This window comes from Capricornis sumatraensis, chromosome 3, assembly GCF_032405125.1.
Source record: "Capricornis sumatraensis isolate serow.1 chromosome 3, serow.2, whole genome shotgun sequence".
Classification (NCBI taxonomy): Eukaryota; Metazoa; Chordata; class Mammalia; order Artiodactyla; family Bovidae; genus Capricornis; species Capricornis sumatraensis.
The window spans coordinates 179,973,792-180,001,201 of record NC_091071.1 but is presented as its reverse complement, the minus strand read 5'-3'; the positions used below and the strand labels follow the sequence as shown (position 1 = coordinate 180,001,201).

The following is a 27,410-nucleotide window of genomic DNA, read 5'->3' as shown; positions in this document are numbered from 1 at the left end:
GCTGTATTATTTGCATTTCCCCAGAGCAAAATGAAAATGCAGCACTTCCCTCGTGGTCCAGCGGTTAAGAATCCGCCTTCTAATGCAGGAGCCTCAGGTTCCATCCCTGGCCGGGGACCTAGGATCCCACATGTGGCAGGGTGACTAAGCCCGCCGCTCCACAGCAAGAGAAGCCCAGAAGCACTGCGACCAGAGAAAGTCTGAGTGCTGCAATGAAGATCCAGTGCAACCAAAAAAACAGAAATGCAGAACAGGGCCCCTCGTTCAAAAATTATCAAGACTTTCTAGACCGCAACAGCCAAGCGGTGAGCCAGAGTCAGGATCCTGTCACAGCCCCGCGTGACTGCACAGGCCTCACGCTGCGGGTGAGCCTGATCCCGCCAGGGCTCAGGATGAAGTCCCCCCTCCCCCGGACTCACCGTCGATGTCAGCGCTCCTCAGGGCACCCTCCACCTGGGCCGTTGTCAGGGAGATGCCCACAAGCAGCAGGATGTTCTGCAGGCTCTGCGCGTCCACCTCACCATGACCGTTGAAGATCTCAAAGTAGCTGCGGAAGGCTGGGGTGGGCGGCGGAGTGGGGAGGGGCGTGGTCACTTCCTGTCTCTAACATGCATCCCATCCGCTCCACGTACCCCTTGGCGAGCCTCCTCTATCTCATGGCTGGGTGAAGAGACGAGTGAACCACAAGCGCGAAACGCAGAGGAACAGGGTCCGTAGACGCACCTCGCTCTCTAGTACAAGGTCAGGCCACCGGCGCAGCGGGCCGCCTTCACCGGCACCAGGAGCACGCCCACTCAGCACTGCTGCTGTGTGCCAAGGACTATGCTAAGTTCTTCACAGCCAGGTTCTCATGTAATTCTTACAGCAGACTCTTAAGAGTAGAATGCATATTTCCTTGTATGGATGGGGAAACTGAGGCTCAGAGGTTAGAGCACCAGACAGGTCTTTTTGACTCTGAGTCTGTGCCTTGGCTTTGGGGCTTTGCAGTTACATATCTAAGCTGAAGCTCCGATACTTGGGCCACCTGATGCAAAGAGCCGACTCATTGGAAATGACCCTGATGCGCGAAACATTGAAGGCAAAAGAAGAGGGTGGCGGCTGATGAGACGGTTAGATGGCATCACCAACTCAATGGGCACGAATCTGAGCAAACCTTGGGAGATAGTAAAGGACAGGGAAGACTGGCGGGCTGCAGTCCACGAGGTCACAGAGAGTTGGACACAGCTTAGCGTTACTTGTCTGGATGGGCATAGCTTCTAGGATGGGCTTCCCTGGTGGCTCAGCTGGTAAAGAATCCTCTGCCACGTGGGAAACCTGGGTTTGATCCCGGGGTTGGGAAGATCCCCTGGAGGAGGGCATGGCAACCCACTCCAGGATCCTTGCTTGGAGGATCCCCATGGACAGAGGAGCCAGGCAGGCTACAGTCCATGGAGTCACAAAGAGTCAGACAGGACTGAGCAACTAAGTGCAGCCTCTGAGATAACTTCATTTGTCAGGATCAGAGCAGAGGACCCAGAAGGATGTTTCTCAGTCGCAGGACTCTCTCAAGTCCCAGAATGGCATCAACTGATAGAAAAGTTACATCCTGGTCCTAACAAGGGTGGCGCTGGTTTCTCAGCTCACAGCACAGTCCAGGTTAGAATCAGTAGGCCTGCTGATGAGACTGGCTCCGCCATTGCTGAGACTCAGGGTCGCTGTTACACACGCTGCATCGTGCTTGCTGCCTACATTCGTATATTGAAGCCTTGACGCCGGCACTGCCCACCCCCACTTGTCTTAGAATGTGACTGTATTTGGAAATAATGCCTTTAAAAAGGTGATTATGTTTAAATGAGTCCCTTAATCCAACCTCAGGGGTGTCCTTAAGAGAAGAGGAAATCTGGGCACACAAGCGACATCAGGGCTGCACACACACAGAGGAAAGGCAGGAGGCAGGAGAAGGCAGCCAGCTGCAACCCAGGAGGCAGGCTCCGGCAGGAACCAACCGAAAAGAGAAGAGGAGGAGCCAAACGCGCCGACACCCCACCTGGGACTTCTAGACTCCACAACCACGGGAACGTAGATTTTAAGCCACCCAGTTGATGGTACTTCCTTATGTCAGCCCAAGCAAACTAATATAGTTTCAGTGGACAAGTCACGGCACTTCTGTGACCCCCAATTTTCTTATCTATAAGGTGGGTAGATAGTGTTGAACATGGAACAATAGACTGGTTCAAAATTGGGAAAGGAGTATGTCAAGGCTGTTGTAAGAGTTATATGAGAACCTGGCTGTGAAGGACTTAGCATACTGCCTGGCACACAGCAGGGGTGCCCTGAATTGGTGGGATTCCTGGTGCAAGGTGAAGGTGTGTATTGTCACCCTATTTATTAAACTTGTAGGCAGAGTACATCACGCGAAATGCTGGGCTGGATGAATCACGAGCTGGAATCAAGATTGCTGGGAGAAATATTAACAACCTCAGATAGGCAGATGATACAACTTTAATGGCAGAAACTGAAGAGGAACTAAAGAGGCTCTTGATGAGAGTGAAAGAGGAGAGTGAAAAAGCTGGCTTAAAACTCAACATTTAAAAAATTAAGATCGTGGCACCTGGTCCCATCACTTCATGGCAAATAGATGACGAAAAGTGGAAACAGTGGCAGATTTTCTTTTCTGGGCTCTAAAATCACTGCAGATGGTGACTGCAGCCATGAAATTAAAAGATGCTTGCTCCTTGGAAGAAAAGCTATTACAAACCTAGACAGCATATTAAAAAGCAGAAATGTCATTTTGCCAATAAAGGTCCGTAATAGTCACAGCTATGGTTTTTGTAGTAGTCATGTATGAATGTGATAGCTGAACCATAAATAAGGCTGAGCGCCAAAGAATCGAGGCTTTCAACTATGGTGGTGGAGAAAACTCTTGAGAGTCCCTTGGACTGCAAGAAGATCAAGCCAGTCTATCCTAAAGGAAATCACCCCTGAATATTCACTGGAAGGACTGATGCTGAAGCTGAAGCTCCAGTACTTTGGCCACCTGATGCAAAGAGCTGACTCATTAGAAAAGACCCTGATGCTGGGAAAGATTGAAGGCGGAAGGAGAAGGGGATGACAGAGGATGAGATATTTGGATTGCATCACTGACTCAATGGACATGAGTTTGAGTAAGCTCCAGGAATTAGTGATGTACAGGGAAGCCTGGCGTGCTGCAGTCCATGGGGTTGCAGAGTTGGACATGACTTGGCGACTGAACAACAACAAGAGGGACAGAACGACAAGACATGCTCCCTGAGAGGCTGTATTAATTCAGCACTTGGGACATCACAGGCCTTGTATCTCTCTGACACACAGAACTGAAATGTGGGGAAGAGGTAGGGCTGGGCTTAGGGTTGGAGTAAGAGGTGAGTTGCAGCAGGCAGGGAGGCTGAAAAAGGAGATAAACAGAACAGCCCTCATTTAAGATCATCTCAAATGCAGGGTGGTTGGGCCATCAGAGCAGGTGACCGTCTCTTTCCCCACCAGGCGGGCTGAAAGTCCTGGGAGGATGCTGGGTCTGTATGCCAGTGTGTCATGCTGTCCCTGAACTCGGCTCAAGGAGGTGGGGCAATGGGTGCTGGACTTAGAAAAGCCCTCCAGAAAGGGTAGAGAGCTTTAAAGCTGAAAGGAGCAAGGGACTTCCCTGGCGGCCCAGTGGTTAAGAATCCACCTGGCAATGCAGCAGGCGTGAGTTTGATTCCTGGTCAGGGAACTAAGATTTCAAATGCCAGGGCACAGCTAAGTGCACACATTGAAGTACTCAAGCCCATGTATTCCGGAGTCCTCTCCCCACAGCTCGAGTCCGTGTGCCAAAATGGAAGATCCCGCCTGGCTCAAGAAATCCTGTGCGCTGCAACTAAGACCCGACTCAGCCAAACGAATAACATTTTTTTTAAAAGAGTGAGCTTCAAGGATCCGGCCCTAGGGAGCCAAAGAGTGTATTCAAGGAAAGCAGAAGGGCCCCCCTGGCCCTGCCTGGGGCTCAGACTGCGGGGAGGAGTGCAGGGTGGAAGGAGGGAGTGCACCCCCACCGCCGTCCAAGGCCAGGGCTGGCCTGCTGGGTCACCGGTGTGCCCAGCAGCTTAGGCCCCGCGCAGAGCCCAGAGGAAGCGGCAGTTGCTCTTCCTCACAGCACAGGTAGGCGGAGTCACGGGCCGAACTAAGGATGCTGGGGAGCAAAGGGCGCCTCGCCCCGGGTGGGCGTTCAGGCTTTTAATTTTCTTGGTGGAGGTGGGATGTGGTGGATGAGTGGGGAGCTGTGTGTAACAGGACTCTAGGGACTCCTCCTGGGACAGACCCCTCTGCACTGTGTCCCCTTGTCTGCCTCTTGTTTGTAGACTTTTAGCCTCTTAGGCCTTCCCGAGTCCCAAAGAATGGATTCAGTCAGAGAAGCGAAAAAAGGCAGAAAGGGAAAACAGTCCAACAAGACTAAATAATACTAGTTTAGACATATAAGGTCAAGGAACTTTAGTGCCTCCTCAAGGACTAAAGGGTCTTCCCTGTAGCTCAGACGGTAAAGAATCTGCCTGCAGGTCTGCCCGCAATCTGCAGGAGACCCAGATTCGATCCCTGGCTCAGATGATCTTCTGGAGAAGGGAATGGCAACCCACTCCAGTATTCTTGCCTGGAGAATCCATGGACAGAGGAGCCTGGTGGGCTACAGACCGTGGGGTCACACAGAGTCAGACACAGCTGAGCGACCAACACTACTACACTACAAGGACTATAGGTGATCTGAGCCTGTCCTCTGAGCCATGTTGCAGATACTGACACCCCCACTCCCTTGGACTGCAAGGAGATCCAACCCCTCTATTCTGAAGGAGACCAGCCCTGGGTGTTCTTTGGAAGGAATGATGCTAAAGCTGAAGCTCCAGTACTTTGGCCACCTCATGCGAAGAGTTGAGTCATTGGAAAAGACTCTGATGCTGGGAGGGATTGGGGCAGGAGGAGAAGGGGACCACAGAGGATGAGATGGCTGGATGGCATCACCAACTCGATGGGCCTGAGTTTGAGTGAACTCCGGGAGATGGTGATGGACAGGGAGGCCTGGCGTGCTGTGATTCATGGGGTCGCAAAGAGTCGGACACGACTGAGCGCCTGGACTGAACTGAACTGAACTGACACCCCCACCAAGTGGAAGAAGTTAACCATAAGCTGCCCACAAGCACAGCAAACGGCGACCACTGGCAGGCTGGTTGGAATGAGAAGGTTGATGATGTTGACACCCAGTGACCTCACCAGCAGCCAATCAGAAGAAGGCCCACGAACTGATGAGGAACCTGTGACACACTCCCTCACTCTGTCCTCAAATAATTTTTCTGAAAGCCGTGGGGATTTGGGCCTTTTAAGCTGCCTGGACTCCTAGCTTGGTGCCTGCAGTAAACGCTGCTCTTTCCTTGACAGCAGCCCAGTATCAGTAGCTGGGCTGTCCAGTGCATGCGTGAGCAGACCTAATGTGGGTCAGGAATGTGTTCAGGGCAAGTGGACCTGTTAAAGGGTGAGGGGTGGTCTAGCACAGGAGGGGGCGCTGGAGTCTTGCCTCCACCTCCAGCCAGGGGACCTAGAGAGTGGGCTTGGGCTGGAGGAGGCAGAAACGCCTCCAAAAACAAGAGTGCTTTGCAGGGCTTGTTCCGTTCGTTCAGAGACCACTCGGGAAGAGAAGAGGGAAGAGGCGTCGGGTCAACCTTCTGCCCTGCGCCACGCCGCCAGCCCAGCGCAGGCTGGGATGGACACAGGGCTATGGAGTGATCGGCCGGCCTGTACCCAACCCAGACCCGCCAGCCCAAAGACTGAGGGCCCCCCCGGCACTGAGAGGGCCCTACCCCAACCTCCTGGAAAGGCCCACCCTCACCTTCCTCCTGCTTCATGGTGAGGTGCTCCTCCGCCCTCTCCTCCCAGGTCTGACACACCTTCAGGAGGCAGCGCTCCTCCAGCTCCTGCCTGCAGAGGACAGAGCCGGGCCCAGAGCACATCCGGCCACCCACCCCCGCCCCGGACCCCGAAAGCTGGGGGAGCGAGGGGGCAGCCGGGGAAGGAGGGTCATAGGAGGGACCCTGGGGAGACTTTGAGAGGTCACAGGAGTCTTTGAGTGACCTGGGGAAGCGATGCAGAGGTGAGGGGCATCTAGACGGGTTAGAAAGAGAAGCAGGGTTGGTGATGAGGAAAGGACCGCAGTGTGAGAGACAGAGAGCCGGGAGAAGCAGGGGACGTGGAGGGGACACACAGGAGGGGCAGACGGGCTCGACGCCGGGACGGAAGTCTGGAGGGGATTCAGTGCCGTGGGGCCGCGTTCGGATCCCAGAGCTTTCTGGGGTGGCTCCTACCGTGCCTTCAGGCTCCTCTCCCTGCTGTGGCTCAGAAGTTCTGTCCTTCTCCAGGCCAGATCCGACGTGGGCACCGGCAGGACGGCAACGGGCCCTGGACTGGGGCCAGGCGTCCCGGCGGGGGCGGGCGACCGCGCCCAGGCTGGGGCGGAGGCTGAGGCCGGGGCCTGGGTCACAGGCAGGGGCGGAGGCAGGCTGGGGGTGGGGGTGGGCACGGGACCCAGGGCCCGGGGGCACCTCCGGCCTGGCAGGGTGCGGGCTTTCGCAGCTCTCCGAAGCGCGGCCTCCTCCTCCTCCACCTCCAGCAGGCGCCTCATGAAGCCAGGCCGGGCGCTGCCAGGGTCCCGAGTGCACGTGGCTGCCACGGGCCCCTGAGGCTGCTTCTGAGTGGGGTCCAGCCCCCTCGCTCCCGTGTCCACCGCCTCCTGGGGACGGGACGGGCAGGCGATGCGGGAGGCCTCCGGCCAGCCAGACGGTCCCACGAGCTGCTCGCGGCCACCCGCCCCAGGGCACCTTCAGCCTCTCCTTCTCCTCCAGGTCCCGGGGAGCCCACATCTCTCCGGCATCCTCTATACCCCTTCCCCACGTCCTCCTCGACCCCTGACCTGGGCCTCGTCCCAGCTCTCTAAGCTGTGCTCTTGAGTGAGCAACTCCCCAGTTCACCCTTGTTTCTTTCCTCCTCTGCAGTCACCGCAGCCTGTCCACGTTGCTGCTTGCCCTCCCTGGAAGTAGGCTTCCTGAGGGCAGAACTGCACCTGCCTCTTTGATCCTATCAACACAGCAGCCTACTCCCACTTGGCAGGCGCTCAGTAGATTCCCGTCTACGTGTTCAGCAAATCCAGCACCTCCTACGTCTGTCTCTCCTAGAGAGGGGTGAGCTGTCCCCTGCCCGCCTCCACCCAGGCCACCCCACGCAGGCTCCATCCCGGCCCTTTCTCCTGTTCAAAGATGGAGCTGTTACCACACACCTGCTCGACCTAAAGTATCAGCACTGCCCTCTCTGCCAGATTACTCCTGTCAGCATGTAAACACGCTATATTATTTTCCTTCTTTAATTAAAATATTTTTAATTATTATTACTTTAAGGTTTTTAAGCTGCGCCGTGTGGCATGCGGGATCTGAGCTCCCAACCAAGGATTGAACCTGTGTCCCCCGCATTAGAAGCGTGGCATCTTAACCACAGAACCAGAGAGTCTCTTATCTTCCTTCCTTAAAAGAAAAACTCTCAGGGCTTCCTTGGTGGTCCAGTGGTTAGGAATCTGCTTTCCATTAAAAAAATATATATAAGGAAAGATTCTGCGTTCCAATACAGGGGACACGGTTCAGTTCCTGGCTGGGGAACTGAGACCCCACATGCTCTGGGGCAGCTGAGCCCGTGGACACAGCTGCACAGCCCAGGGGGCTCTGTGTTCTGAGCCCGTGGACACAGCTGCACAGCCCGGGGCGCTCTGTGTCCTGAGCCCGTGGACACAGCTGCACAGCCCAGGGGGCTCTGTGTCCTGAGCCCGTGGACACAGCTGCACAGCCCGGGGCGCTCTGTGTCCTGAGCCCGTGGACACAGCTGCGCAGCCCGGGGCGCTCTGTGTCCTGAGCCCGTGGACACAGCTGCGCAGCCCGGGGCGCTCTGTGTCCTGAGCCCGTGGACACAGCTGCGCAGCCCGGGGCGCTCTGTGTCCTGAGCCCGTGGACACAGCTGCACAGCCCAGGGCGCTCTGTGTCCGTCAGGTCTGTGCTCTGCACCTAGACAAAGTCCTCATGTTGCAGCGAAGAGACAAAGACCCAGCGCAGCCAGAAAGAAACAACCCCGCACTACACAGCCGTTCAGGGCCACCCGGCTCTCCGCCCTGCCTCGAGCAGAATGAGCAGAATGAGCAGAACGCCTCGCAAGACTGGCTGCACCCATCTCTCCTGTCTTCCCATCTCCAGTCTGGCTTCCGGCCCTGCCCCCCAGCCAGACTCCTGCAGGGCGGCAATCTGCTCCCTCCTCAGAGCCGAGCCCACTCTGCCCTTCCGGGAGGGCTTTCCTCTCTGGACCCACACTCTCTCCCCGGCTGGCTCCCTCCCTGAGTGTTCCGCAGCCTCCTTCACTGAGGCTTCCTCACTCTCGATCCATTTCTGTGGGTTTTGTTTGTTTGTTTTCTTTTGGGGACCGTGCCACAGGGCATGCGGAACACTTCCCTGGCCAGAGACTGAACCCATGTGCCCTGCATTGGAAGCACAGAGTCCTAACCACTGGCCCACGAGAGAAGTCCCTGCATTTCTGAATGTGGTGGAGACCAGTGGTCTGTCCTCAGATGCCTTCCTGCTCCGTACGGTCTCCTAGATGCTACCCCATTTTCCTCGTATTTGCATCTCCCATCCTGACCTCTCTCTCCTTCCTAACTCCAGACATCCTCCTGGTATTTCTTCTGTTCGTCCAGAACATGACCAAAGCAGAACCTCAGGTTCTTTCTGTCTACTCCTTCACTAGTGTCACTCGGGCCCCAGACTGAAAGCCTCTTAAAAAAAAAACAAACTATCTGGGCTCAGAGCAAATCTGGGCTTAGAATCTGCCTGCAATGGAGGAGACCCAGGTTTGATCTCTGGGTCAGAAATATCCCCCGAAGAAGGGAATGGCAACCCATTCCAGGATTCTACCCTGGGGAACTCCATGGACAGAAGAGCCTGGCAGCCTACAGTCCAGGGTGTTGCAAAGAGTCATACACAGCTGACTAATACTTTCACTTTCAAAGTCGATTTACGATATTAGTTTCAAGTGTACAACATAGTGATTCAATATTTTTGTAAATTATATTTCCTAAAAGCTCTTTTGATTCCTCTTTCTCCAACCTGCCTTTCCACCAGGCAGATAACTGTTCACAGGTTGCCCAATCAAATCAGAGAACTAGGAAGTGAGAGAGCTGTTGGACGTGGGGATGACTGGGAGGCGATGGGAGTCTCCCAGCCATTCAGGGAAGCGTTGGGGTGTGTGCTGTGACTGAGCAGCGGGCCGGCAGAGATCCATGCCAACGTGGACAAGACCACCATGGCCTGGGGTGGATTCAGGGGCTCCAAAGGGTAACAGCAGCCTTGACTCACAACCAAACGCACACATGTGGGCACACACATGCACATGTGTGAACACACACACGTGTGCACAAACATGGAAACACGCAGGCACGGACTCACACCTTCCCCAGTTTGACTGTGAATACTGCCCCATTTCTGCCTCTTTCCTCCTTGTCCTGATCTCCCCCCGCCCCATTCCCTTCCCCACTGTGGTTCTACTTACAGGTGGACGAGCAGGCCCCAGCGCTGGCTGGATCTCCACAGCCTCATCTCTAAACAAGGGAGAACCCCCAGGTGAGGGGGGTTGCAGCTCAAGGCTCACCCTTGCAAGGCCTTCTCTCAGCCCCAGGACACTCAGATCCACCACTGCAGTTTCATCCCTGGGCTTCTGCTCTCAGAGGGGCTCCTCATTCTTCCACATCCCTTGTGGGGACTTGGCCGGTGAAGAACGGGCCCCTGGGGCAAAGGATTCTGCACTAGAGCTCCTACACAGATGGGGAAGCAGGGGCTCTGGGGGCATGGCTTGACCAAGGTCTCACATCGCATCAACAGCTGTCAGGACTAGAAGTCACCTCCCCTGGAACTAGCAGAAGAGCAGTCTTGTTGGGGTCAGGGAGGGGTGGGGTGCCTTACCTTGCTTTGGGTGTGTTGGGTCTTGGCGTGGGTGGTGGGTCAGTGTGAACTGTCTTTTCCTCCAGAGTTGCCGTAGGCATTAGGGACACTGCTTCCTGGAAACTGTCCTCACGTCCCCCTGGGCCAGGCTCTGGCAGAGCCCCCTGTGTCCCGAAGGGTGGGGTGTCCACCTCCTTGGGGGGCTTGTCCTCCAGTTGCTGTTCACAGCTGTCCAAGGTGCAATAAGGCTCTGTTGGCTGCACTGTGTCTGATTCATTGGCTGCCAGGCGACCTGGGATGGGCTGACCCTCTGGGTCCTGCCAAGAACAAAGATGTCAAGACGGGGAGCCCCATCCTGGCTCTCAGGTAACCCTCAACACTCACCCAGAGACCAGCTGACAGTTACTCTGGTCCAAGCACTGCAAGCATTACCTTACTGAACTCTCCCAGCATGCCTAGAAGGTTCCCTAAGCAGGGGTCAATTACTCCATTTTGAGGGATGAGGAAACTGAGGTTCAAAAGAGGCATGGCTTACCCAAAGTCGTAATCCACGCTTCTCTGTGCAGGTAGAATGGGAGCCTGGGGAAAGTGAGGTGATCCTCTTTCCATTTTATTTGTTTATTTATTTGCCACACCGCATGGCATGTGAGATCTTAGTTCCCAGACCAGGAATCTAACCCATACCCCCTGCAATAGAAGCATGGAGTCTTAACCACCCGACCACCAGGGCAGTCTCTGACACAATCCTCTTTAAATGGGATTTTTCAAGGGATGTTTCAAAGAACAAGAATCCTTCATGGTACTCCCTACAAAAGAGATTTTTACATTAACTGATTTCAAGACTTTAATAAGTTGCTATAGTCAAGACAATGTGTGGGCCTTCCCTGGTGGTCCAGGGGTTAAGACTCCATGCTTCCACTGCAAGGCACATGGGCTCAGTCCCTGGTTGGGGAAAGTCAAAGTGAAAGTCGCTCAGTCGTGTCTGACTTTTTGCATCCCCATGGACTATACGATCCATGGAATTCTCCAGGCCAGAATACTGGATAGCCTTTCCCTCCTCCAGGGGATCTTCCCAACCCAGGGATCAAACCCAGGTCTCCTGCATTGCAGGCAGATTCTTTACCATCTGAGCCACCAGGCAAGCTCTGGAGAAAGGAGTCTCCAACAAATGGTACTGGGATGACTGGACAGCCATATGCAAGAAATGAGCCTCAATCCAACACTCAGACCACATACAAAAATTAACTCAAGCTGGATCATAAACCTAAGTGTTAAACCTAAAATAACAAAACTTCTTGGAAAAGTTTTATCCTATGTTTATAGGATAAAATCATATGTGACTTCAGGTTAAGTAAAGATTTCTAAGAACACCAAAAGCACAGCCATAAAGCAAAAAATGATCAACCAGACTTCATGAAAATTAAGACTTCTGTTCTTTGAAAGTCACCATTGAGAGAAGGGAAAAGACAGTTGACCATTCAATTAAAATGATGCACAAAGTATCTGAATAGACATTTCTCCAAAGATACATAATATGTGCCTATAAACACATGAAAAGATGCTTGACATGTTTAAGTCATTTGGAAAAGAAAATAAAGACCATAATGAGATTCCACTATACACTTATTAGAATGTTTGGAATTAAAAACAGACCATACCGAGCTAAGGGGAAGATAAGGAAGAAGTGGAATTATCATACATTGCTGATGGGGATGTAAAATGGTACAACCACTTTGGAGAAAAGTTTGGCAGTTTCTTAATAAATTAAACATACAAATATCATATGATCCATTCTACTCCTAGGCATTTATTTGCCCAAAAGAAAGTATCTGTACACACAGACATGAATGTTTCTATGTCTTATTTGTAATAGTCAAAAAGTTGAAACAAACCAAGGGTCCATCAATAGGTGAAATAATGAAGAAATCAAGTTTTGCTTGTTAATTTCCACAGAACAGCAAAGTGATTCAATGATATATATATACACACACACACTCTTTTTCATATTCTTTTCCATTGCGATTTATCACAAGGTATTGAACATAGTTCCCTGTGCTTAAAGTAGGACAAGAAATTGTGACCTATCCATACAATGGAATAATACTCAGCAGCAAAAAGAATAAAGTATTGGTCTACACAATAACATAGCTGAGTCTCAAAATATTCATGCTAATTGAAAGAAGCAAGACAAAAAGAATGGATACTTATGCTTCCATTTATGGAAAATTCTGGGAAATACAAATTCACAGCTGCAGAACACAGATCAGTGATTGCCTGGGGCTTGGAATGAATGGGAGAACCGATGACAAAGGGGCACAGAAAACTTTTTTGGGGGGGATGACAGATGTGTTTATTTTCTTAATTGCAGTGATGGTTTTGTGGGTATGCACATGTATCCAAAACAATAAATTGTACACTTGAAGTATGCACAACTGTGTATCAATTGTACCTTATGAAGCTTTTTTTTTTTAAAAAAACCTAAACCTTAAAAAATAAAAGATATTTTATAGTCAAATAAGTTTGGAGAAGGTACCATACTCTAACCACCTCTTGAAGGGTCCCACAGAGATCAGCAGCTAAGAAACAGCTGCTAGAACATTCTAGTATAAGAAAACAAAAAATTGGGCTTTGTTAAACCCAGCATGTCCTGTTTTCAATTTTACCCAGAAGCCCGATCTCCTCCCTGCCTTTAACAGTTCCCTGCTCCCTCACCTCCCCTGCGAGTTGGCCATTCCATCCCTTCCTGCCTGGGATTCTGTGGACATTACCTGGCGACTCTCAGGGCCCTGACCCTCCATTGGCTCTGGGTTCCGCTGGCTCCCCTGTTGGTCCTCAGTCTCTTTCCCTGAGCCCTGCTGCTGCAGCCCTTCCTGTGTTGTAGGGACCCCGTTGGGGGGCACCCCCAGCTCACTTCCTGGCGTGGCCGGATCCCAGTCTACTTGCAGCTCCCTGGGCCCTTCCTGGGGGACCCAAGATGACGGCTTCATCCTGGAGAGAACAGACAAAGGGACACTTCAGCTCCCAAACTGGGGCAGGGTTTTATATTCTTCTGAGTCTTTCTGGTGCCCACACGGGGCTAGGCACACCATGGGTGCATGCTTAATGCCTGGGAGAAAGAATGAAGGACTAACATGAATTCCTCCAAGCACGAACACTTTGATGTCAATGTTTAAGAGAGTTCGGATTTAATATTTTTATTATTACTTATTGCTTTTTAGAAAAAAAGAAAAATCAAGGACAACTGGAATTCAGAGTGGTGGGGAGACTTGAGCCTTGGATCATTAAGCTAAAGTTGACAGGTCTGGATTTGAATCTGGGTCTATCTGATCTCACTTTAATATTATGGAATATTTCCTCCAGGCTTCTTCCTAAGGACATATATGCATATTTTCAATGGGGATTAGTTTAAATATCATCTTCAAGTAATTGCATACTTTCAGTTATATTGCGTATATAAATCAGTCGTGTCCGACTCTCTGCGATCCCACGGACCATAGCCTGCCAGGCTCCTCTGTCCATGGGATTCTCCAGGCAAGAATACTGGAGTGGACTGCCATTCCCTCCTCCAGAGGATCTTCCTGACCCAGGGATTGAACCCAGGTCTCCCGCACTGCAGGCAGATTCTTTACCATTTGAGCTACAGAGAAGACCCTAATATAATTCTGCAATATTTTTTCAATTAACAGTATAATCTAAATTTTTCCCATGCCCAGAATCTTTCATAAACATGTTTTTTAATGAAAGCATAAAATTCTCTATTTTATAGATAATCAAAATTTGTTTAACCATCCCCCTATTGTGGGCATTTAGCACACACGAGGGGCTTCCCTGGTGGCTCAGCGGTAGAATCCACCTGCCAGTGCAGGTTCTATCCTTGGACTGGGAAGATTCCCTGGAGAAGGCAATGGCAAACCACTCCAGTATTCTTGCCTGGAGAATTTCATGGACAAAGGCGCCTGGTAAACTACAGTCTATGGGGTCACAAAGAGTCAGATAGGAATGAGTGACTAAGCAACAACAGCGCACACTGACATTTTAAATTTTTTCAGCCTTTGAAATAAGGTGCCAGGAGAAATCTTTGCACATAAAACTTTGCCTGAATCTTCACTTCTTTCCTTAGGGTATATTTCTAGAAATACATGAGGTTAAAAGCAGTTTTTTAAACAGAGTCCAAGGCATGTAGTAGAGGGGCAATACATATTCCTTGAGAATTTTTTTGAAGTTAAACAAGACACAAAAATGCCCCTTGAACACGGCATGTCACAGAGACTTGTGGCCTAGCGGGGGAGCTCAGACAGAAGAACGGCACACGTAATTATCCAGTGTGAGTCGCGCTATGGAAAAAAGTACAGGAGGGGTGAGTGGGCAGACCCACCTTTAGTCCGGGGCTCTCTCCCCTCTCCCTCCCCACCGGGTGGGCCACAGCGGGCTTCTCTCCTGGACCTGCTCTCTGGGAAGCCCCCAGCTCACCCTGGTCCTGCCCGAGGCTTCTGCTCCTGGGGACCGAGCTGCGGAAAGCCCTCCTCTGACGCGTCTCTGCGTCCGGGCCGGGTCTCCAGGGCTCCCAGGGCTGGTGAGGGCTGCGGGCCACTGTCCATCGCTTCAGCATCTGGAAACACAGCCTAGAACAAAGATGCCCACGGCCCCGGCTCAAGGAATGGGCCATTGTGGAGGGGAGACCCCGCGCCTCACGGGAGGGGGCATCCCGCGCCTCACAGGAGAGGAGACCCCTCCACCTCATGGGAGGGGGAGACCCCTGCGCCTCACAGGAGCGGGGAGACCCGGTCCCTCAAGGGAGAGGAGACCCGGCGACTCACGGGAAGGAGGAGACCCCGCGCCTCACAGGATGGGGGAGACCGCGTCCCTCACGGGAGAGGAGACCCGGCGCCTCACGGGAGAGGAGACCCGGCGCCTCACGGGAGGGGGGAGACCCCGCGCCTCACGGGAGGGGGGAGACCCCGCGCCTCACGGGATGGGGGAGACCGCGTCCCTCACGGGAGAGGGGAGACCCCGCGCCTCACGGGAGGGGGGAGACCCCGCGCCTCACGGGATGGGGGAGACCGCGTCCCTCACGGGAGAGGAGACCCGGCGCCTCACGGGAGGGGGGAGACCCCGCGCCTCACGGGATGGGGGAGACCGCGTCCCTCACGGGAGGGGGGAGACCGCGTCCCTCACGGGAGAGGGGAGACCCCGCGCCTCACGGGAGGGGGGAGACCCCGCGCCTCACAGGAGGGGGGAGACCGCGTCCCTCACGGGAGAGGAGACCCGGCGCCTCACGGGAGGGGGGAGACCCCGCGCCTCACGGGATGGGGGAGACCGCGTCCCTCACGGGAGGGGGGAGACCGCGTCCCTCACGGGAGAGGGGAGACCCCGCGCCTCACGGGAGGGGGGAGACCCCGCGCCTCACAGGAGGGGGGAGACCGCGTCCCTCACGGGAGAGGGGAGACCCCGCGCCTCATGGGAAGGGGGAGACCCGGCGCCTCACAGGATGGGGGAGACCGCGTCCCTCACGGGAGAGGGGAGACCCCGCGCCTCACGGGAGAGGAGACCCGGCTCCTCACGGGAGCGGGGAGAGCCGGTCCCTCACGGGAGAGGCGCTGAGAAGACGCGGGGAGGAGAGGAGAGGCGGGGAGGGGCCCAGCACTAAGGGCGCCACAAGAACCTGGAGCCCAAGCGGCGCCTTGGCCACCGCTATCCTGACAAGGAGAGCTCGACAGAGCACCTCGGGGGACTTCCCCGGCGGTCCAGTGGTGAAGACTCTGAGCTTCCACGGCAAGGACACGAGTTCAATCCCTGCTTAGAAAACTAAGATCCCAAAAGCCGCAAGGGGCACCCAAGAAAAAAAATAGAGAGAAGGGGCAACCAAGATTTAAAAAAAAGGGAGAGAGAGACCCTGGCAAGGGCCTCTCCCTCCCAGGGAGGCTTCCTCAGTTTCCGCTGGGTTCTGATGTCTATCACTCCCTAGTTGGGTGGCCTTGAGCCAGTGACTCCCAGGGCGCTCCAAGCCTTACCTTAGTCAGCAAACTCCAGGCAACTTGGCTCATTCAATTATAGTAGTTGTTATAATACAAGATTCCTCTAGGAGTCAACACTAAGGGCATCTACCAAGGGGCAGGGGCAGGGCCAGGGCTAGATGCCCCCAGGGATTTAACCCAGTTAATCCTCAGCATGACGCACATGAGTCCACGAAGCTCAAGGGCTGCAGTGCCAACCCCAAGATCATACAGCTGGTTAAGTGGTGGCCCTGAGACCCCGTGACTATGCTCATTGGAAAAACAAATGGGCAGGTAACAGAAGCCCTGAACGTTTGCCCCAGGCTCCTTCCAAGACCCCTCATTTCAGGCCCTCTTCCTGGGCCCGCAAGAAGCCGCAATTTATAACAGAGGCTACAGTTAGAGGGCTATACTTAATCCAAAGAAATGTTACCTTTTTTATGGTGACATTTTTAGCTCAGGGACACAGTAAAGAAGGCACAAAGGTCATGGATGGAAACTCTGAGTAGCTGTCAGGGGAATAAAAGTTACGGGGGAGGGGGAGGGTAAGGGCCATGGAAGGCTTTCTACTTAGTAGAGTAAGTAAACAATTCTTATTTTCCTCATCCAGCCAGCATCTCTTTTGGTACGAGAAGCCAACATTCTTTTATGGGAACCTTCCTGCCTCCTTTCGAGAGTACCCCCACTGACTTCATTATGCAGAGAGATCCAGGCCACTCTGCCCTGCCATGGTGACTGATTCAGGGACAAATATGTGACTACAGCCTGGGCCAATGACACTGATACCGGAGACTTTCTTCAGCTATTGCAAAGGGGTTCTCCTTTTGTTTGGGATGTTAAACCAGAGGAAGTATGATGGGAAGATGGAAGCCTGGAGCAGCCAGGGCAATTCTTACCGTTTTGCAGGGAGAGCAGGCCTGGGAATGCCACAGAGGCAGGCAGAGCTGAGACACTCATTTAGCACCTTTATCCAGCCACACCTGACGTCTACAGGCAGGTCTGTCACTTACCCAGCTGATGTGTTCTTGTTCCTGCCTAGTCTAATCTGAACTGAGTTTTGTGCCAGTTGTTGTAGAGGCTTGATTAAAGAAGTCGGAGAGAAAGCCCGTGCATGGGAAGGGAAAGGCGCCTGCTGCGGGTGGAGAGGTAGGCCCTACCTGGCCAACTTCTGATGTGGTGGGCTCCTCGCCAGCCCTGTCGCCGGCAGTCCTCAGGGCAGGGCTTGGCTGGGCCCCTGGCACCTCGATCCTATCCTCCACGTACATCTGGGCGTTCCCGCTGTCCGTCATGCCAGGGCCGATGAGGGTACCAAGTGAGGAGCATCAAACCCTGTGTTCCCAGAAAAGAAATCCAGTCGAAGATCCACCAAGCCTATTACCTAACTGCCTCTTCAGCAAAGGCAGAGCCTGTAGTGGAGCGAGCACGGCTTAGGGGAAGAAGTAGGGCCAGGCCTGGCACAGAATGGGCACACGGCCCAACCAGGGGCCTCCCCGCACGTTTTACCCACATAGTTTCCCCAGTTCTCACAATGCCCCTAGGAGAAAAGGAGGCTCCGGGAAACAAAGCGACTTGCCCGAGGTCTAACACCAGATGGGTCACAGACCAGGAATCGAACCGTGGCCTGCTGGGTCCCCAAACCCACTCTTTTCTCTAGAGCAGCATCTCCTAACAAGTGTTCTCCAGAATACTGGCTCCATGAGGGGCACCACAAAAAGGTTCTGAGGCCAAATGTGTCTGGAAAATTCTGAGTTAAAATGAAAGAGACTGGGACTTCCCTGGTGGTCCAGTGGTTAAGAATCCACCTTGCAGTGCAAGTGACGCAGGTTCGACCCCTGACTGTTGAACTAAGATCCCACGTGCCACAGAGCAACTAAGTCTGCGAACCACGGCTACTGATCCCGCTTTTGCCGCAACTAGAGAGTCCACGGGCCACAGTGAGGATCCCCCTAAGACCCCAGGCAGCCAAATAAGTAAATATACTTTTTAATGAAATGGGCTCTTTTTGAAGGATTTCTCAGAGTCTTTAATATACTAAATGTGCACGTTAAAGAGAGCCCGAAAGTGTCATGGTTGCTGCTGTTACTGCTGTAGAGGAAACATCTGTTCCTCCCGGGGCTAAGGAACAAGGAGTGGGGAACATCTGTGTGGGGCCCTAAAGTCTCCAGTGGCACTAGAGGGTATGCCAAGTCTCCCCTTCCCTGCCCTGGGCATATCCTCTTCTACAGCTTTCCTTAGTCTCTCCCCTTCTGCCTTTCCCATCCAACCTTCTGTTTGGCTGCACCACCATCCCCTACACAATTATTTTTTTTTGATCTGGGCAATCTCCTGCATTCCTAATCCCACAGACTCCCCCCCCTCCAACCCTTGCCAAGCCAGCCTCTGTGCCCATTTCCCAGTTCTCTGTCTCTCCAACAACCCCCTGCCTACCCTCGACCTACCAACTCCATCCTTCAAGCTCCTGCCTCTTCTCCAAGCTTCCAACCACCTCACCCCTGTCTCTGGCCTTTGAATTCCTTTGCTGCAACATCAATGCCATGTCTATGGAAATGTCATGGAAACCTCTATTCACTGTTCACTTATTTCTAGGGGTAAGTCCTACCCGCCCAGTGACACCTTGAGGATCTTGACAGTGCTTCTCCCACTTTAAATCCTGACAGACCACCAGCACGCACAGAGGAAACTTCTGTTTGCTGGGCATGTTTGTCAACGATATTCTAACCACTCCGTCCTCAAGGTCAGCGGGTTCGGCCCTGTTTTAAACTGAGGTTCAGGGTGGCCCAGTCCTTTGTCCAATACTACACGCAAATCTGCAGAGGAACTGGTTTCAAACCCAGGCCTGTATGACTTCTAAGACTGCTTATCTACCATATCACTTGCCTCCAAAGAAGCTCAATTCATTCCTTCACTCACCCGCACAGCCATCAATTGTGTCCTAGACGTACCCAAGCCTGGCACATCATCAGGCTTTGGGAGCACAATGGGGGTCCCGGTGACTCTCAGCAGGGGCTCCAGGGACGTGCCCCTCACAGCAGTTGACCCAAATGCCCCTCTGTTCTCCTTCCCTCCCCACCACGTCCCCTCCAAGTCCCACCAATCCCACAGTGCAAACAAGACCCCTGCACCAGGAGACCCCACCACCGGAGCAGCTCCAGTCTCCCCGAGGACCTAGACTCTCACTGGGCACAGAGGAGTCAGCACTGTGGCGAGCCCCTCTCTCTTCCCCTGGGGTCCCTCCCTTCTCTCCCCTTAGGCTCCCTAGGCCGTCCCCTTTCCTCTGAGCCCTCCTGCCCCAGACATAGATGACCCATCTGGGAGAAACCTGGCCCCCTCCACACACCTCACACACACCCCCCATTGTCCACTGTCTCCACTCAGAAAGCACAGGCTCAGCCTCAGAATCCTCAGGCCCCAATATTCCACAGGCTGGGTTTCAAGGGGGCAGCAGCTCCAGAGGGAATCCAGCCCCCTCTTTGTCCCTGTCTGGGGCTTACAACTTCCCTGAGAATCTGGACGAGAAGGGGAAGACCCCATCCCCAGCAGGAGAGCACGGATCTGAGGATAGAATTAGGGGGTGCCCAGTACACTCTGTTCCACTTTCAGGGCACTTTCTTGCTCGCTTTTATTGAGATTTAATTCACACCACTCAGCCACTTAAAGTGTACAATTCAATGGCTTTTAGTATATTCACAGAATTGGACAATCCTCACTCCAATTTTAGAACATTGTTCATCACCCTCAAAAGAAAGCCCACACCCCTTAGTCATCACCTCAATCCCCCCAACCCACCCCCAGCCCTGGACAATCACTAATCTACTTTCTGTCTCTATAGGCTTGGCTATTCTGGACAATTCATTTAAATGGAATCATACTTCCATGGTGGCTCAGAAGGTAAAGAATCTGCCTGCAATGCAGGAGATCTGGGTTTGATCCCTGGGTGAGGGTCCCAAGGAGAAGGGAATGGCAACCCACTCCAGTATTCTTACCTGGAGGTTTCCATTGATAGAGAAGCCTGATAGGCTATAGTCCATGGGGTTGCAAGGAGTTGGACATGACTGAGTGACTAACATATATAATATGTGGTCCTGAGTGACTGGTTTCTTTGGCTTAGCAGATGTTTCCAGGGTTCATCTGATTTGTGGGTTGTATCAGCCCTTCATTCTCTTTTTTGGCCAATACTCTACATTTTTTTTGGCCGTGTCATGCAGCTTGCAGGGTCTTAGTTCCCCAACCAGGGATTGGACCTGGGCCACAGCAGTGAAAGCTAGGAATCCTAACCACTAGGCCACCAAGGAATTTGCCCTTTTATGTCTCCATTTATCAGTTGACAGACATTTGAGTTCTTTCCCTTTTTTCACTATTATGAATAATGCTGCCATGAACATTTATGTACAAATTTTTTTGTGTGAAAATATTTTTTCATTTCTCTTGGGTGTGTACCTAGGAAAGGAATTGCTGGGTCATGTGGTAACTCTATGTTTAGCCCCTGGAGTAATTGCCATGCTGTTTTCCAAAGTGGTCGCATCATCTTACATTACCCAAAGTGTAAGATGTCTGAGGGCTCCAGTCTCCCACACCTTCATCAACACTTGCTCTGCGTGTGCTTTGTTCTGGCCACTCTAGTGGGTTCGGGTAAAAAGCAGTATCTTATTGTGGTTTTGATTTGCATTCCCCTGATGGCTAATGATGTTGGTCACCTTTTCATGTGCTTATTGGTTATTTGTGTATATTCTTTGGGAAAATGTCTATTCAGGTTCATTGTCCGTTTATAAATTGAGTTATTTGTCTTTTTATTATTGAATGGTAAGAACTCTCTGTATAATCTAGGTGCAAGTCCTTTGTCAGATACGTAACTTGCAAAATTTTCCTCAAATTATGTGAATTGTGCTTTCACTTTTGCTGTCCTTTGAAGAACAAGCATTCTTAATTCTGTTACGTCTCATTCACCCACTTCTCTCTTTTGTTGCCTGTGCTCTTGGTGTCATATCTAAGAATCTGTTGGGTTCTTTTTATTATAACATAAATCCAAGATCATAAAGATTTGTCTATGTTTTCCTCTAAGAGTTGTATGGTTTAACTCACACATTTAGGTCTATGCACCATTTTGAATTAATTTTTGTATATGGTGTGAGATATGGGTCCAACTTCATTCTTTTGCGTGTGCAATGTAGATAACTCATTCCCGCACTGTTTGTTGAAAAGATTATTCTTTATCAAACTGTCTTGGCACCCTTTGGGAAAATCAAGTGGCTATAAATGTGAGGGTTTATTCTGATTTTTCCATTCTATTTCATTGCTCTGTGGTCTATCCTTATACCAGTACTATACTTTTCGATTCCTGTCCCGTCATATTAAGTATTGAAATTGGGAAGTGTGAGGTCACTAACTTTATTCCTTTATAAAATTGTTTTGTTACCAAGTGCCCTTTTAAAGTAGTTTCCCCATGGCTCAGATGGTAAACAATCTGCCTGCAATGCAGGAGACTCGGCTTTGATCTCTGGGTCAGGAAGATCCCCTTGAGAAGGGAATGGCAACCGACTCCACTATTCTTGCCTGGAGAATCCCACAGACAGAGGAGTTTGGCAGGGTCTGTCCATGGGGTCGCAGAGTTGGACACAACTGAGCGACTAACACTCCCCATCTGAGAAACAGGGAAATTTCTCTTGGAAATGTTTATGATGGCAGCAAAACACAGCAGGTAAAGATAAGCGACCTATCATAGTTCTGGAAGCCACGTAGGAACACTGCTCCCCTCAAGCCACCACCTTGCCCCTGGACCTACCAGAAAGCTGCTGGATGAATCACAGCGAGGTTGCGCACTGCTCTCACCTCCTCCCATACGAGATGGGCTCTGCGTGAGCCTGCACTCTGCCTGTTGGGTTGAATTGAATTTGTTAAATAGCGGAGTTAACCTGGGAGTAGCCAGTAGGCCCTCTTATTCTTGGCAATAGACGTTTAGAAATGCCTTTCAGGCGTGTCTGGCCATGTGACTGGGGTTTGAGGATAAGGCAAAGGACAGTCTGACCTCCTACAGCCAGAGGACAGTGTAGCTTCCCTGGGCTGGTCACTGCTTCAGTGGCTCCACTACACAATGAGGATAACAATCCTCGCCCCGCCTACCTCACAGGGATTATTGTGTCAAGGTAACCTCTTCCAGGGAGCCTTCCCTGACTGCCCCCAGGCTGGGTGAGGTCTCTTTTCTTAGCTCCCACACTCCTCTGTGAGTTTCTTCCGTCGTAACACTTTTCACTCCACAATGCAAATGATTCCTTTTTTCTCTGTCTTCTCCTCTCTGTTAGCTCCATGAAGGTAGGAGCTGGCTAGGTCTCATCTCTGTGGCCCCAGCACCCAGCAACTGGCCTATAGTAGCTCAGTGCCCATCTCTGTTAGGCTGAACTGAAGGGCAAGTGCTCTGAACATGTTGCAAGACCTAGCTACACGGAGCGAGCATTCCCTATGAGATTGAGAGAGGAAGGTGTCCTACATGGGGCAGCCACAAGGGGCCACTGTCAGCCACCTTCACACTGCTTGGCTTCCAGAGATGAAGTGATGGAACTTGGTGCTGATGGTGGGCGCTATCCCAGAGTTTAGCTCTTAAGAGCTGGTCCCAGATGCTCTCCCAGGTGTAAGGTTCTTCAGCACCTTATTCCGGGGACACCCTATTTTCCCCAGGTGTTGTTCAGCACATACTGATGCAAAGAGTCAGAGTGGAAAAAGGAAACACAGTGGCTCATCCCCAAATCACTCCTTGGCTTTCGGATGTAGCCAGTTGAATACACACACACACACACACACACACAGAGTCATGTACTTTCATTCACTGAGAACTTAGTCTGTAGCAGGTCCTGTGTTGCTGAATATGGGAGTCCAGAAAGGCAGGGACAGGGTCCTGTGTTCAAGAAGCTTGCAGTCTAGTGGGAAAGTGGACATGGAAACAGAATGACAAGAATGTGAGGGATAAGACTGTCAGAGTGAGAGGTGCCCTCCCTCACCTCTCAGCATCTCTCCCCTCTAGCTTCTAAGGAAACTTCTGTCTTTGTCGCTCCTGGACTTTAGGGAAATGAAATAGAACTAGGAGAAAGAAATCTCATTTCTCAATCTCTTTGTTGTGCAGAAACAGGGTAAGGTTGAAATCAAATGCTAAATCAATTCACATAAAGAGAGGTTAACTTCATACCCACCAGGATGGCGAATATCAAAGGAAATGGAAAATAAGTATTGGCAAGGATGTGGAAATTTGGAACTTTTGCTGGTAGAAATGTAAAATGCAGCGTCTGTGAAAAAGTTTAGAGCTCAAAAAGCTACCCGTAGAATTACTGTATGGGCTAGCAAGTCCCACTTCTAGATATATGCCCAAAAGAACTGAAAACAAGGACTTGAACAGGTATTATTCACCAATAATTCAGGTGGCATTATTCACAATAGCCAAAAGGTGGAAACAACCCAAATGTCCATCAATAGACGAATGGATAAACAAAATGTGCTCTATTCAATGTTCACCTGAAGTAATGAGGTTACCAGAACTGCTCCAGCAAAAATGGGTTTGCATGAGATCAGCAGAGAATTGCAACTCAGGGTCTGCAACCAAGGCCAACCACGTGCAAGTTCCCCCAGGGCAAGGGGAGCAGAACTCTTTTATTGAGGGGAAAAGGAACCTGGGGAAAGGAGGGATACAGTAAACCGAGTCTGTGACTTTTCATTGGCTGAGTCATTGCCAGGAAAGAAGAGAGTCTTGCTTCCTCCTTTTGGGCTAGCATTGCAGGGTCTGGGAGCTCCCCACCTTGGGCTCCTGACTCTTATTTAACCAAACTTTCTGGTTATTAATTTTTTATACCATACAGTGAAATATCATTCAATCATTAAAATAAATGAAATTCTGATATAGGCTATGATATGAATGAACCTTGAAAATATGAAATAAGTGAAATAAACAAAAACAAATACTGTATGATTCCATTTATATGAGATACCTGGAAGAGACAAATTCATATACAGACAGTAGAACAAAGATTACCAGGGGCTGGGGGTAGCAGGGAATGGGGTGTTATTGCTTAATGAGTATAGGATTTTGGATGATGAAAATGTCTAGAAATAGACACTGGTGAATGTACTTAATTTCACTGAACTGTACACCTAAAATGGTTAAAATGTAAGTTTATGTTATGTATACTTTACCACATTGTATATATTTTAATTTAAGAAGGCAGATCAATCCTGTAATAAAGCGTTTATACAGAGTGAGTAAAAGGAGAGAGAGATGAGAGGGAAGAAGGAGGGGGAGAAAGTTTAGATGCGCTCAGTGAGTCGAAGGTTTGGGATCAGCCGTGGCACACAGAGGACCTGGCTCATCATAAGCACTGAAATGTTTCTATAATGAATGAGAGAATGGTAGGGCTTCCCTGGCAGAGAAGGCAATGCCACCCCACTCCAGTACCCTTGCCTGGGAAATCCCATGGACGGAGGAGCCTCATAGGCTGCAGTCCATGAGGTCACTAAGAGTCAGACACGACTGAGCGACTTCACTTTCACTTTTCACTTTCATGCATTGGAGAAGGAAATGGCAACCCACTCCAGTGTTCTTGCCTGGAGAATCCCAGGGACGGGGGAGCCTGGTGGGCTTCTGTCTATGGGGTTGCACAGAGTCGGACACGACTGACGCGACTTAGCGGCAGCAGCAGCAGCAGCAGGGCTTCCCTGGAGGCTCAGTGGTAAAGAATTCACCTGCCAATGCAGGAGACATGGGTTCGGGGAAGATCCCTCATGCCTTGGGGCTTCTAAGCCCCCGGGCCACCACTGTTGAGCCTGAGATGTAGAGCCCAAGCTCTGGAACTGGCTCCTTGTGCTCTGTAACAAGAGAAGCCACAGCAATGAGGAGGTACACATGGCAACTAGACAGTAGCCCCTGCTCACTGCGACTAGATAAAAGCCCGTGCAGCAATGGAGACTCAGAACAGTCAAAAATAAATTAATATTTTTTTAAAAGAAATAGAGAGAGTGGTAGAGAAGGAAAAGGGATTCTGACAATTTGACTCAAGGTGGCACAGTGGTAAAGAATCTGCCTGCAGTGCAGGAGACTTGGGTGACTCGAGTTTGATCCCTGGGTCAGGAAGATCCCCTGGAGGAGGAAATGGCAACCCACTCCAGTATTCTTGCCTGGAAAATCCCACGGACAGAGGAACCTGGCTACAGTCCATGGGGTCACAAAGAGTTGGACACAACTGAGCGTACACGCAAACATTGTAACTTCCATAACATTCTGAGAAATCCAAGTTAAGACTGGGATACTTTAAAAAGTACTTATATTATTGAACTTGGATCCTTTTAATACATCCTTTTGTTGAATCTAGACTACAGGGGCCTGGGCACACGGTGGAGTTAGGATAAGGGTGGCACAGTAGGGAAATCTCATTTAGCTGGTGGGAAAGGTAAAGCTTTCTCTAGAAGGAAAAGGCTCGGTTGCATCTTAGAGTTGGCTGATGGCAGGACCTTCAGGAAGAGCAGAAGGAAGCAAAAGCTGGAAGAGACAGAGGCATCAGAGAGAGCTGTCTAGGTAGCAACAGCTTTGAATCTCAGCCAACTGGACATCAGGTGTAAGTGTCGAGGCAACAGGGATGACGACAAACCAGACAATGGATTGCAGTGTGATGTGTATTACAGTTTTCTCTGCGGCTCCTGAGATGTTGTGGAAGGGGAAGTGCCCAGACAATCCTTGTTGTTGTTGTTGTCACTAAGTCATGTCTGACTCTGTGACCACATGGATTGCAGCACGCCAGTCTTCCCTGTCCTTCACTATCTCCTGGAGTTTGCTCAGATTCAGGTCCATTGAATCAATGATGCTAACTAACCGTCTCATCCTCTGCCGCCCTCTTCTCCCTTTGCCTTCTATCTTTCCCAGCATCAGGGTCTTTTTCCAATAAGTGGGCTCTTCACATCAGGTGGCCAGAGTACTGGAGCTTCAGACATCAGATGACCTGAGTGTATGTTAAAGCCACTTCAGTCATCTCCAGTTCTTTCCGACCCAATGGGCTGTACTCCACCGGGCTCCTCTATCCACGGGATTCTCCTAACAAGAATGGGTTGCCATTTCCTCCTCCAGGGGATCTTCCCCATATAGGGATAGAACCCATGTCTCTTATGTCTCCTGAATTGGCCGGCAGGTTCTTTACCACTAGTGACACCTGAGAAGCCCTTCAGACAACCCTCAGTCAGTCAGTCAGTCCAGTTGCTGAGTCGTGTCCAGCTCTTTGAGACCCCATGGACTGCAGCACACCAGGCTTCCTTGTCCATTACAACTCCCGGAGCTTGCTCAGACTCGTGTCCATCGAGTTGGTCATGCCATCCAACTATCTCTCTCATCCTCTGCTGTCCCCTTCTCCTCCCACCTTCAATCTTTCCCAGAATCAAGGTCTTTTCTAATGAGTCAGTTCTTCAAATCAGGTGGCCAAAGTACTGGGGCTTCAGCTTCAGCATCAGTCCTTTCTATGAATATTCAGGATTGAGTTCCTTTAGGATTGATTGATTTGATCTCTGTGCAGTCCAAGGGACCCTCAAACATCTTCTCCAACACCACATTTCAAAAGCATCAATTCTTCAGTGCTCAGCTTTCTTTATGGTCCAGCTCTCACATCAATACATGACTACTGGAAAAAACATAGCTTTGACTAGACTGACCTTTGTTGGCAGAGTAATGTCTCTGTTTTCTAACATGCTGTCTAGGTTTGTCATAGCTTTTCTTCCAAGGAGCAAGCATCTTTTAATTTCATGGCTGTGGTCACTACCTGCAGTGATTTCGGAGCCCAAGAAAATAAAGCTCACTGTTTCCATTGTTTCCCCATCTATTTGCCATGAAATGATGGGACCGGATGCCATGAGCTTTGTTTTCTGAATGTTGAGTTTTAAGCCAACTTTTTCACTCTCCTCTTTCACTTTCATCAAGAGGCTCTTTAGTTCCTCTTCGCTTTCTGCCATAAGGGTGGTGTCATCTGCATATCTGAGGTTATTGATATTTCTCCCGGCAATCCTGATTCCAGCTTGTGCTTCATCCAGCCCGGCATTTCGCATGAGGTACTCTGCATATAAGTCAAATAAGCAGGGTGACAATATACATACAGCTTTGACTATTCCTCTCCCGATTTGCAGTCAGTCCATTGTTCCATGTCCAGTTCTGTTACTTCTTGACCTGCACACAGATTTCTCAGGAGGCAGGTCAGGTGGTCTGGGATTCCCATCTCTTTAAGAATTTCCCAGTTTTGTTGGGTGGCTCCTGGTTCCTTCCGCCACAGGTCGTAAGGCGAGATCTCCAATAAAGGGCGCGGGGACGAGCGGCTGACGCCCGCGACCTGCCGCTCTAGCCTGACGTGAGTCATAGAGTCGCGACTTCCGTCGGGCGGGGAAGGAGCCGGAAGTCCGGCGGGCTCCGGGC

At 51.2% G+C, this 27,410-nt stretch overlaps 1 protein-coding gene across 1 annotated transcript in view; it reads right to left on the bottom strand.

Moving 5' to 3' along the window:
• Positions 1-17,280, bottom strand: part of SPATA21 (spermatogenesis associated 21) — a 40,440-nt gene extending 23,160 nt beyond the window's left edge. The window contains exons 1-8 of the mRNA XM_068968526.1: positions 17,149-17,280; positions 14,469-14,620; positions 12,767-12,986; positions 10,020-10,315; positions 9,610-9,658; positions 6,339-6,763; positions 5,867-5,955; positions 420-557 (exon numbers count right to left, since the gene is read on the bottom strand). Of these exons, the coding sequence (XP_068824627.1) occupies positions 420-557; positions 5,867-5,955; positions 6,339-6,763; positions 9,610-9,658; positions 10,020-10,315; positions 12,767-12,986; positions 14,469-14,620; positions 17,149-17,280 (1,501 nt within the window). The remainder of the gene's footprint in view (positions 1-419; positions 558-5,866; positions 5,956-6,338; positions 6,764-9,609; positions 9,659-10,019; positions 10,316-12,766; positions 12,987-14,468; positions 14,621-17,148) is intronic.
• Positions 17,281-27,410: the final 10,130 nt, after the last annotated feature.